The sequence below is a fragment of the Phasianus colchicus genome, chromosome 14 (genome assembly GCF_987193195.1).
Source record: "Phasianus colchicus chromosome 14, bPhaCol1.hap1.1, whole genome shotgun sequence".
Classification (NCBI taxonomy): domain Eukaryota; kingdom Metazoa; phylum Chordata; class Aves; order Galliformes; family Phasianidae; genus Phasianus; species Phasianus colchicus.
In genome coordinates this window covers 4903787-4916558 of record NC_143449.1, presented here as the reverse complement: position 1 = coordinate 4916558, position 12772 = coordinate 4903787, and the positions used below count along the sequence as shown (strand labels likewise).

General features: G+C 39.1%; 1 protein-coding gene across 2 annotated transcripts in view; it reads left to right on the top strand.

The window, feature by feature from the left end:
* Positions 1–12772, top strand: part of TENM1 (teneurin transmembrane protein 1) — a 322708-nt gene that overhangs the window by 230031 nt on the left and 79905 nt on the right. For both annotated transcript variants that reach the window (XM_090150010.1, XM_031602762.2), the window contains exons 14-15: positions 1646–1792; positions 12103–12319. In XM_090150010.1, coding sequence (XP_090006136.1) covers positions 1646–1792; positions 12103–12319 — 364 coding nt within the window. The remainder of the gene's footprint in view (positions 1–1645; positions 1793–12102; positions 12320–12772) is intronic.

Here is a 12772-nt window from a genome sequence, read left to right as displayed (position 1 = left end):
TCTGCCCCTCACATCTTAGATATTTATAGACCTGGATCAGGTCCCCTCTCAGTCTTCTCTTCTCAAGGCTAAACAGACCCAGCTCACTCAGCCTTTCTTCACAGGGGAGACACTCCAGGCCCTTCACCATCTTTGTGGCCCTCCACTGGACTCTTTCCAAGAGATCCCTGTCTTTTTTGAACTGAGGAGCCCAGAACTGAGCACAGATGAGGCCTTACCAGGGCAGAGTAGAGGGTAAATTGAAGAGGATGGTAAATTGAAGTGGAAAAACATCCCCTCTGAAATCCTGTCCCTTCCCCCAGCTCACAAAAAGGCAAATAATTGGGTTTTACAGTATGTCTGCTGGTTGCCAACCTCAAACTATTTTCGAGCAGTGAGTTCCAATGTGAGAAAACCATGCCACCCGTCTTCAGTTCCTCCTAGAGAGAGACTCAGACTCTCCTCTCTCTTTCCAGATGTGATTGATAAACTGTCCAGAGAGGGGGGAGGAGAAAGATGATGTGTCTGGTGTAAGGTTTGTTATGAGACATGCTGCAGTTGGCCTTTAAGTCACATCTGCCAGACCAGTTGTAGGAACTCTCTGATCAGCCTCTCCCAAGCCTGAGGCCTTTTCTTTCTTCCTCATCCTCAAAAGAAATTCTCTCCGGTAATACTTAACTGCTGATATTCACTCTCAAATACAAGAGGGCATTGAAATCCTCTAAATTCACACTGGTAAACAGGAGCTCTCTTAGAAAGGATGCTGCTTGCACTGTTAATCTTATTGCTGGGCTTTATTCATTGTCCTTTGGCTCCATGCATGATAGGGCAAGGATTTGACAAATGTCTGAGCTGGCACTAGACTATGCAAGCAGATGGACATATGAGTATGCATCCAAGAGACAATTCCTCAGTTACTTTTGTAGGCAAGAGGTCTAGATGAGAATGTCCAAATTGCTATTGATTCAGAGTGTACAAGCATATAATCCAGGGGATTCTGCAATCACTGCTCCAGTTTTGATCTAGCACCACTAAAGGGCAACTGTTTGTCACCAACTGAATCAGCTCATTGAAAGAGGTAGGAATAGACATTGAAGGGAAATGCTGCCTCATTTTCCTTCTGTAGAAAGTCATTGCATAGTAGAATAAACCAGATAGGCTTTTTCACATTCGGCTCAGTCTTTATGATCAGAATAAATAGATCACCTTGTTTCCCTGCAGCATATAGGATTATGTCCAAAAATGCCAGTTTGTCATTTAAAAATATTGCCCATGTATACCTTTGATATAAAAATTGAGTATGTATATACAATTCCTGATATGCAACATTTTTTTCCATGTGTAGAGAAAGAGATCAACACAGCAGGCTGTTAAGTAACTTCTTACACATCTATTCACTTTTTTCCTGTGCACAAAAATTTACACACTAAAAAAATCCTCATTCCTCAATGAGAAATGATTCCTGGGCGAGGAGAAGTAGGGATAAGTACAGGTATTTTTCCATATTCAGCCAAAAGTACGAATGTCTTGCAAAGGAGCTGTATTGCTCTCGTTTTTAGGCAGCAAGGTTTAAAGAATGTTGTTGAATAATTGCAGCTTTACTGGAAGAGAAAAAAACTCTTCAATGAATGTTTCTTTTTTCACTTTTTCTTTTTTTCTTTAATAGATGGGTGCCCAGGTCTCTGTTATGGAAATGGCAGGTGTACTCTTGATCAGAATGGATGGCACTGTGTTTGTCAAGTGGGCTGGAGTGGCTCGGGATGTAACGTTGTCATGGAAATGGTGTGTGGGGATAACCTGGACAACGACGGAGGTACGATACATAATTCATGGCTCTGTTTATTTGTCAAACCCTCCTTCCCATTTGAATCTATAGTTTTGTCGTATGTTTTCCTTTTTATCACAAAATATCAATGTCTTGTTTATTTACTCGAGACAGTTGCTCTACAGACTTCATCAATGCAGTGACAGAATAGACCTTTTGGTTAGATATTCTCCAAGACAGAATTTATGTAGGTGTCATACCTAGCATCCTAGCACTTGGGTATTTTCTAATGCATATTTTTTAAAAAAATCTTTTAACAAGTCATTTCTTTCACCTCTTCTTTCACCCTTCTTCCTTTCTTTCATCGGTGAATGGATACCCAAATGAAAAACTCTCTGTTGGTCTTGGAAGCAGTGAAACCGTGTCTGATAAGTTCTTTGCGATAGCAGGGCAAGTACTGTAGGAAAAAGTTGACTCATTTGACGGGTGATGAGGATCTCTGCCTACAGAACACTCCCTCTCAGGAAGCAGAGTTGGTTTTTTTTCCAACAAAAACATCCAGTCTTTATTTCAAACTTTCCAGTACCAGAAAAGCAGCAGTATTCTTCACAGGTTGTTCTCAAAGTACTCTTCCTGTCTTTTTAGGAACACTTGATTTACTAGACAGTCCAGGAGGACTGTTGCTTCCTCCGCTTTTATTTGTCCCCATTGGCTCACCCCATACTTGGAGCCGTGTAGGTTTCTCGGTCAGACTGTGAATGCATCTGCCCCAGATACGGCCGTGTTCTTCCAAAGACTTTATACTGGGCTGTATACTATTTTATTGTCACACTGACAGAACCTCTCAGTGTCTCGGGAGAGATCTCGTGCCTCAACGTTGTATCAGAAGTTAGTATAATAATTATCTATTTTCTTCCAGGTCATTGATAAATTAAACTTGATTGAGAGCCAAGAACTGAGGTCACTGTGGGACCGCAATAGAAACACTGTGACTCAGTGATGATTCCTCATTTACAGATATATTTTGAGACCTTCTGATTTTGTATCCTGTGGTCTCTAAGACCATGCTGTCCTTTGGCAAAGGCTTCCTCATTTCTGAATCCCATTCAGATTCACCTTATACCTCTCTCATCCTTCCTTTTTTACCTTATTTCCAAGAGCACTGACAACCATGTCTCTGCCCACTCTCTCTGCTCCTCTATGTATGCTAGTGTGTATGTCTCTTTACACAAGGTCCCACAGCTGGGATCGCTGCCCCCCGCCTGCTTTCCCATCTGTCCGGTGCTCTCCCCTGCTGTCCTAGCCTCTGACTCACTCGTGTACATTCTTAAATCTGCCCACAAAAATCCTGTTTTCCCTGTAATGTATGTAAAGCATTTTCTGATACACTCTGAACCGGCTCCGTATAAACTGTGCTGTATTGTGATTTTCTATGCTTTATATTCAGCAGTAAAGGTGAGTTATTGAAAGAGTTGGCAGTCTTAACTCTAAATCTCCTTGAATTTGTCAGTTTAAGGCAGACACTTAACATCATTTCACTGCAGGTTTTAAAAGTAATTTTCTTTTTCTTTTTTAATGGTAACATAACATGTACTAGGACAGCTCTGTTGACATTGCAATTAGAGATAAGTACAGAGAGAAATAATTAATTAATTTGACTACTACAGATGGGCTAAATGTAATTAAGTTTTCTTCACAATCAATGTTATATAAGAAAAGGAAATTATATCTACATATTAAAACCACTTCTCTTTATATGTGAAGTTCATGGGACCTGATTTGGACAAACATAAATTAAAAAAAATATCACTGCAGTCGTTGGAGTTATACCAGTTTTAGTTTTACATGAAATCGGAAGCTGATTCCTAATGTTTTAGAATTTGTGTACTTCTGGAACCATAAAAACAAAACTGGGAAGGAGTTGTGACATTATCTGTTAAGTTGCTCTTGCCATGAGGTTATGCCTTAGACTATGAGATCATTATGGTGGCATAATGAGTTCCCATCCATCAGGCTACATAACAGGCTTATAAAGGAGGAGCCTATTAAGTTTTTGCCTGCAGTTGTGGTGAGCTAAGAGTGTGCACTTAGTTAAGTTACCAAAAGTCAGCTTGCAGGTAGTCAGTTCGTAAGCAGTTAGCTATGATAGGATCACATTCAGGCAGCAACACGTAGCCTGAAAGATCTTGCTCCAGACCTAATTTAGTGCCATGCATAGTCCAAATCATGGTATTCTTAGCTAAGAGAGGTCTTATTTATTGCAGTCATGTTTAAATCAAGCATTTCTGTATCAGCTCTGATGAGGTGTTTTGTGCTTCGAGGTCTTTAGAAGGAAGTCACAACCAAAGAGCAAAGCTGTGGTAGCATTGGACAAATGCTACTTCAGGCAAACTCTAATTTCAGTAGTTTCAGCAACTTCTAATTTGCAGTTGCTCAGCATGATAATTTGGTGTAGATTTATTACATGGTACTTTCTGAGACTGAAAACCTGACATTGTTACTATATCAAAATACGTGGTAGAAAAAATGTATCATTTTATTATAAAAATGGAAGAGTTCTAAGCTATTCCAACTTCAGAGATTAAATAATCTCATTTGTTTGGCATGAAGAAGTGTTAGCATTATATATTATATATATTATATACGTGATCTGTAGCAGTGGCACAGAAGCTTTAGGAAGGAGGAAGCCTTGAACTGTTTTTGTAAGACCTGCTATGTTAGTGTAAAGGCAAACCATAAGTGTGCTCATGTGCATCCCAGCTCTGCGGACACTGAAACACTGAGTTCCACACCAGGGCAGTTGTCCCAGATGGTGAAGTTAAACACGTGCAGAACCATCTTCAGAGAGATGTTTCTTTTAGAGCCCTGTTAGTATGCTCAGTACTCACACCCTGACTGTATCAGAGCTGTACTGTTCCTTCTCATCGCTCTCTGTTAGCTTTTCTCTCCTTGCAGAGTTAAGGGCATGTTTACCTGTTCAAATATCACTATAAATACCATTGGAAAGGTCTTAGCATTATAACAGATGTGCAACGACATGGTTTGCACTTGCTCTTGTGGAGTACATCTGCAGTCTGTTAGCACAGTGATGTCCATTAAATAACAGCAAGACGTCAAGATGTCCTTTGCAGTGGGGTGTGCCTTCCCCCACCGCAGCTTTCCTCAGCATTACAAGTTCCCCGTTTCTTATTCTCACTCTTTTGTTATCATAACTGACATGATTTCATTTTCAGTTTATAAGGTGAGCATTCTGCTCCTTTGAGAAGGTCATTTTCTCTTGTCCTGCCATTGTCTTCTACTCTCTTTGGAAGCTTTGGTAGCTCCAAAGGTGAGCATCAGTGTCCCATGGCTGCAGAGCCTGGGATGTGTGAAGAGCTGGGCACCATCCCACCACCAGCTTGCCAGCCACTCTTCTACTCTTCTTACCCATGCTGCACATGTGGGTCATTGTCATAACCTCAAAGATACAGTCTGTCATTCCCTTGAATTTCTTTGATTCTCTGTTTTAAATTTGCTTGGATCACTTTTCATCATTTTTTTTTTTCTTTCCTGAATCAATCTTGACTGTTTGTTTTTAAGGAAAATACTATTTACTGCAAGCTTTGAATTCCCTTCCAAATACCCCTTCAGTCACTTCAGACAGTTATTGTGGCTTTCTCCAGGCTTTTCCAAGCACAAGAAAACATATGACTCAGCATAGCCTTTGGTAGATAGCCATCGCTGCTAAAATATTGATGTATTCCTGACCCATCCATTGGCATTTTAATAACCTATCTGTCACAGGGATATTGAGTCCGTATATAAGTAATATGCTATTATTACACAATATAAATAATACTGATGGGAATGGTTTTCGCTGTTGCTGAGCAGCCAGGGCTCCCCAGGGATGCTTTTTTCTGAAAATATGATATATTTGCACTCTCCTGCGTGTGGAAGGCCAAACACTACTCCTGCCCATTGAATAGAACACTGAACAGCCTTTCCAGAGACGTAATGTTGAGTTTCCAATGTCCTTACACAACAGCAGCGTTCTCAGTTAACAGCCTCATTCTTTGCTGCATTCTACGTATCACAGCTGAAATTTGGGGAGACGTTTGGATTAATGCATTACAAATAAGTCTCATTAACGTTGCTGCTGCCTGGTCTCTTCCAAAGTTCCTCTTTGATTCAGTTCACCCAGATGCCTGGCAACCCTAATTGGGCTTAACTGAGCCTGTGGTGAAACAAGTTGGCACAGGCATTGTTTAAAGCTTATTTGAAATCTGTAAGAGAAAGCAAGGAAATGTAAGTTGAAGACTCCTGTGGATTTTTCTTCACAAACAACAAAAGTGTTGGACAATTGACTACTTGAGTTTAATTACTTAAAAACACAAATCCCTCAAGATCTGAGAATTTCAGCATTGAGTTTTTTCCATTGTTATGAGTAAGAAGTTCAGCGAACGAAATCTGTTTACTGAAGGGATAAACTTGCAGCTCATTTTGCTTTCTGTGAAAATGTTCTGGAGGTTTGTTCTCAGAGCTCCATCCCTGCCTTGTCCTCATCAGGATCTGTATGGAGAGTGAGAGCACTTACACAGGCACCACTGGGTCACTCTGCAGCAGAGAAAGCAAAGGCCACTGGTATTGTTTATATTAAATACAGTACTCTGCTTGGGGATGGTCTTGATTTTCATGTGAGTAAGCACATATGTCTCTTGGTCCATGTGCTTGGGAGTATCCCTGTGTACGTGTATACACAAGTGAAATATAAGCATATAGGCTGCTATGTGCAGCATTCTGGTTTTTACAGTAAACATAAAACTTCAAACCTGAAGTAGAGAACATTAGCAGTGCCTTTGCCATGTATGAAAAAGCTCAAAGGCATGAGAACTGTGCTCTTTGAACTTTAAAGCAGAAGAATAGCAATTTTTATTACTATTTGTATTTTGCTTGCCAGCATTTGATAATGGGGACAGATTATTAAAATCTGCAGTAACCTAGTAATGTGGGAGGTAGAATCCAATTGAATTTGGCATTTCCATATCCAGCCAATAAAACCTCTGAGTGGTTTAATAGAAAAGAAGCTGTGGTGAAAGTTACTGCACTTTGCATTAGTGAGCTGGGGAAGGAAGGGATCACTGCTGCAGTGGGAACTGCTTTGTTCATTGCTTCCTTCTCAGTGACCTTCCCAGTGCCTCTCCAATGTCTTCATGGTATTCTGCCACCTGGAAACCAGTTGTGAACACCAATACATTTTCAGCATCATGTTGTTGCAACACAAATTGAAAGTAATTCAAGGGCTGATGGAAAGATTCAGAAAGCCAAGAGTTTAAAAGTAGGTGGCATGGAGATGTGAATACCGTGCCTGAAATATTTCACTTGTTCCATGGTCTTGCTATTAGATTTTATGTTAACAAGTGAGATGTCGCCTCAGCTGACAATGTACCTTTTCGTTTTCCAACTATTATTGTATTTTCTTGAGCTCTTAATATAGATAATGTGCTCAAATACAAACTATATAAAATACAATTATTGTGAAGCATTCTCTCAAACCTAATAGGGAAATAGTTATATTGCTGGGAAGTAACCAGTAAAGAGGTGGGTCTGTAGCTTCATTCCCAAGTTGGGCAGGTGCTGAAGGTGCTCGTCCATGTAGAAGAGAGATTGTGTGTGACAGAGATTGCTGTACCCAGCACACACAGAACCCTCAGTGGCTGCAGTAGAGAAAGAGGTGAGAAAGAGTTAATTTCATCACATTTATGTATTTTTTCCATCATACTAAATACAAAATATCTGTATAAGCAAGAAAATGTGTTGTTTTCTTTTTTATTCAACAGCATTGTGTGATTCCATTGACACAAACTTCTGACACAATAAATATTAATGTCATTCCTTATTGAACATTTCCTGAAAGGATCCTTCTCCCAGCAAGGAAATGAGCAAACCTCATCCCAGCACTGCTACAGCAGTGCAGAGAGGAGTGGTGAGGCTGAGAACAGAACAGCTTGTTTTGGCATGCTCTGCCTTCTCTTTGAAGTTGCTTAAATTATTTAAGAGTGCCATGAAGCACTTTTTATCCTCAAGTTGGTCTTTGTGGATTCTGTTTTAGCAATAATGTCAGAAGTACTTTGTCTAGTTTATTTACTTTTTTTTTTTTTTTTTTTTAAAAAAAAAAGGTCTATAATTACCTTTTGCATACAAAGCAGAATACCTGGAAGTTGTGAACATGTAATTCTTGCCACCTCTTGAATTTGAAATTTGTCTCATCAAAATCTGAATCGCTTTGTTATGTAATCTGTACTGCACTGTGAAGGTCCCTGACTGCCTTTTATGTAAGATAAATTTGAAAATGCTAATAGCAAACCAGAGTCATTTACACCCCTGTAATACATCCTAGCCTACACCTATGCTGTGATGCACTGTTTGTAACTGACAATAAAAACTCCAGTATACAGAGTCCCCTGCTGTATGAATTACAGTTTTTGCTGTTTGCAGTGGTTTGTTCATACTCCTTACTGTTGTCTCCTGAGATCTAATAGAAACCCTGATGTTTTCTTAACACACTAAGTTTTTTAATAGTTTGTTCCTGATCTGAAAACTTAGCACATACACACACAAAAAAAGCACAAACAACTGTGACCATTGGTTGAGTACTGAAAATTATGTGTGTGTGCTATTTCCAAATGAATGAGGTTATAAATGAGTTTTTTTTTTTCTGGGTTATTCTCATGGATTAAAACTCTGTTTAAATAGGATTGACTTGTTGAGAACAGTATCTACACATGCATTCATTAATTCCTTTTATCAGGTATGATGCTGAATTATGGTAGTAAACGGCAAGAAGATAGCTAAAGAAAACCTTTGCAGGAGACAGAAATATCTGATTTATGAAATGCGTGTAAGTGGAGGCTTAAGCTGAGGAAAGTCAGTCTTCATTTCTCTGTGCCACTAGATCCAAATAAGGCAAGCTGTGTGTATGAGAAGACTGGAACAAAATGTCCTCAATAATTTTTATTCAAACAGTTCTGCTCAGAAATCATAGAACATTTCATGTGGATTTAATCAAAATAAAATGTTTGATTTCTGAGTTTATATTTGTGGGATTTGTATATATATTTTTTTTTATTAAAGCAGAAGACTAACGAGCCTTAAGTGGAAGAAACAATTTATTTTGGATAAGGGTTCCAAATTGGCCTCAAAGTAGATGTTTTATTATTTTACTTCAGCAAAGTGTAAGAAATTGATTTCACTTCTATGGAAGAAGATTTAATTTCCTAAATTCTGTTTGAGTGTTCAGGGGAAAAAAAAAAAAAATACTTATTTAAAAGTATTATAGTTAAAAATTCTTCAATACAAACTCTGTATCCATTTGTTGTGCTGCTAGGACAAATGCCACCCTGGGTGATTCTGATAGGCTTCAGGGACTTCACACCCTTCCTAGTGGGAAACCCACCCTTTCATAGCTCTGAAACACTGGAAAAGGAAATGAAACCAAATACAAGTAATTCAAGCCAAAATAACACCATTAGCAGAATCTGTATGAGCTTTTAAGGTGGTCACTTTGCAAAGAACAGATGAAAACTGAGTCCGCTTGGAAAAAGGAAAGCGGTTTTCCCTTTGCCTGCTTTCTTTAAGTCTACAGCCAAGTGCGTGTTGCCAGGTGTAAGCTGTTGACCAATGCAAAAAAGAATGAGGATTCTGTTAGAGAAAGCAATTGTAAAGAATTTAATTGTTGTCTTTTTAGCTGTTTATTTTCTAAGCAAATCTTCAGATTCTAACAGTTCTGAGAATTTTCACTTTTGCCTCTTACATAAATGAGAGAATCAGGTCAGCCCAGTTCCCACATCGAATGGCTTGTTGACAAGGAAAAAATTAATCAGAGGAGCTACAGCAGAATAAATTACTCCAAAATAGCTTCCCCACAGATACTTATTCTGCAATAAGCATGTCTTTTTAATGATTGGTACTCGTTCTGCCAGACCAATGTTTTTCACATTTCCCAGGTACACAGCAGCTCATGCCTTGCAGGGAGGACCTGGGCTCCTTGAAGAAGAGCTGTCACTGCTGGAACTGCTCCACCAGTAGAGACCTGACCTGAGTGGCCACAGCCTGCCACATCAGAGCCCTCACAGGGTTCTTCAAAAGTATAGAGCAAAAGCAGGGGATTTTACTTTCTTCATTGCCTTTTCAAGTCTGGTAGAATTCTTTAATATTTGCAGTCTTGGAGGGGGTAGAAGTAAACTTGATGTTTTTTTCTGTTCAGTTCACATATTTGGAGTGTAGAGTGACTCCCTTTGGACAAAGAAAGAGGAAGCTGTAAGAGTAGATTTTTTTTCCTTGCAATTCCAAGTTTGCTTTTCAACCCCAAAAATACTTTTTTTTTTTTCCTTTCTTCATGAGAGAATCTTGAACCCCTCTCCTTTGGCTCATACTGTTTACTTCTCCTTCTATTTCATGTGTGGTTTTGTTTAGAGTGAAGATCTCTTATTATAAATTTCAGCTAACAGATTTCCTAGCAAATTTAAATAGCTTTTTAGGTTTTCTTGAATATGAAGTGACTGCTACTCTCGAAGTCAATAAACTCAATATGGCCCTGTGAAGCTCCTCTCTCACTACTAGCAGTTGCCTGTTGTGTTCCAGGATGGGGGGAATAAGGAAGAGCTGACCTGTAGCTATGGCAGCTTTGCTAGACCTGAGGGCTCGGATTATTGTTTTTAGCTATCTACAGTTGCCCTTGTCTCATCATCGCAAGAACTAGCCTGCACTATCTGATTTCCCAGCTGCAGTAGGAGAGATTTGTTAATATTTTTTGCTTAACCAAACAATTACCTTGCTCAAGGTCAGGCAAAGATTTTCAGATTCCAGGAAAGCCCATTTCATTATACTTGTTTGTTCAGTTGAAGAGCTTTTGCTTTCCTTTCAAAGTGAATATTTTATGCTGTTATTTACTGAATACTCACATAGTGCAGTGAGCTCTATTGAGAAAAGAGCAGAGTTGTCTGAGAGCTGGTCTTGCACCCATTAAAGTCAATGACAAAACGACAGCAGCTTCTTTGATAATGCAGTTTGCCCTGAGGAGGCAGGGTTTTATGGGCACAAAAGTGTCGGCACAAACAGAGCAGGAAAAGTCAAAGTTTGAAGTGAAAATATCTGACAGTATGTTGATGTTGTAGCATTCCAATTTTAACACAAGGGAAATCCATGCAGTGATATGATGACTCCACACTTACACAGACTGACCTTGTTAAAAATACAAAGAAGAGATGTCTTTTTTGAAGGTTAAAGGATATGAAGCCTTACTGTTCCTTTATACGCATTAGTGTGTTTGTCAATCCAGGGAAGTTAGCAGCTGATAAGTCATGAAATGGATGTTTAAGAGGATAGTTGGACATTTTACCATACCTTATTAAGTCGGACAGTTTCTGGTGAAGTATGTAATTTAAGCAATTTGGATGTCTGGGCTGCTGATGGAAGCAATTAAATGCTGATGGCCCAATTTTAAGTTTTATTTAGGTGTTTAATTTAGATTTACTTCAGCGCTTCACTTTCCTTTTAAATCATAAGATTTGGACATTTAAGTATATTACTGTCACCCTTGAATATAGCTACGAGTTTCTCCATGAAGAAATGTAGATTTTTGAAAAATCAATTATTGCTTCAGTTTTTTGTGCTTGAGGAATGAAGGGAGAAGAAACAGATTTGTTTTCACGCACCAAGTTTGCTTTCCTTGGGCATACATCCATGACTGCACCTCTCAGGTCACTGGGATAAAGCCTGTATGAATGCGTGAATTTGTGTATCACCAACTGCCAAAGGACTGCAGTCATCATTCTGCCCTTTTGGGATCATCTTAGTATTGCAACCAATAAATGAAAACAAACATCCTGAGCACATATAAAGCTATCGTAGGGCTTAAAATGGAAGTTAGAAAACTGCTACAAGGATCTTTTTTACTACTGTAGTAAGGATGTTCGTGGGACTTATATAACATTTCAGACTTTCTTGTTATTGCAGCCTGCTTAGGGAATGTATATCCTTCATAGGAGTGAACATACAGTAGGGGACAGTGAGAGAGATCAGCTGCCCCACGTGGCAGTGTTGTGTAGTGATTTTCTTCTCTTCCCACTCTTCCCTAGACAGTGTGTTTATAACTTCTATTTTGTCATTGTTACGTGGGGATTTTATGAGGTGGTACAGCGTTAATAATTAGAGAGAAACACCGGAATTAAGCATGTACATAAATGCTTTATTGAATTTGAATGTATCATAATCAGCATGGCTTCCAATTGATTAAATACCTCCTGTGCTTTCCAGTAGTAAATGCTGTGCTTTGTTCTCAGAATCACTCAGTTCTCTGAACTTTCTATTCTCTGTTTCAGATGGCTTGACAGACTGCGTGGACCCCGACTGCTGTCAGCAGAACAACTGTTATGTGAGTCCTCTCTGCCAGGGTTCGCCTGATCCCCTTGACCTTATCCAACACAGCCAACCGCCTTTCTCTCAGCATCCTCCAAGGCTCTTTTATGATCGAATCAGATTTCTTATTGGGAAGGAAAGCACTCACGTGATCCCAGGGGATATCTCATTTGAGAGCAGGTGAGTTTTATTCTAGATGTAAGGCCTCTGAATATTGAGAACAGCAAGGAAATTACTCAACTAGGAGAAAGTGATATGTAGATCATGGAGAAGTCTTCACTGACAATCAAAAAGTATTTTAAAAGATAGCAAACTTTGAAGCCCCAACAGCGGTGAGTCTTCCTTATTATATTGTCATTGTTACCCATTTAGCTTATAAAAGCATCACAGTAACTCTACTACTCTTATTAACGAGACTGAACTGCTGTGGAAGGTGGACCATCAGTACTTGAAAAATAAATGAGGGGAAGTTCAACTCTTTGTGCTGTAAATGCACGTAATGGCAGGAAACAGATGTGTTGAATTCATACATGCTACTCGATAGAATTTGTTTAGTGTTCAGAGTAATAAATTCAAGGTGTGTTATTTATGTATAATCTAGCTATCTAATTAACAAACTTGCGTTTTAATTAC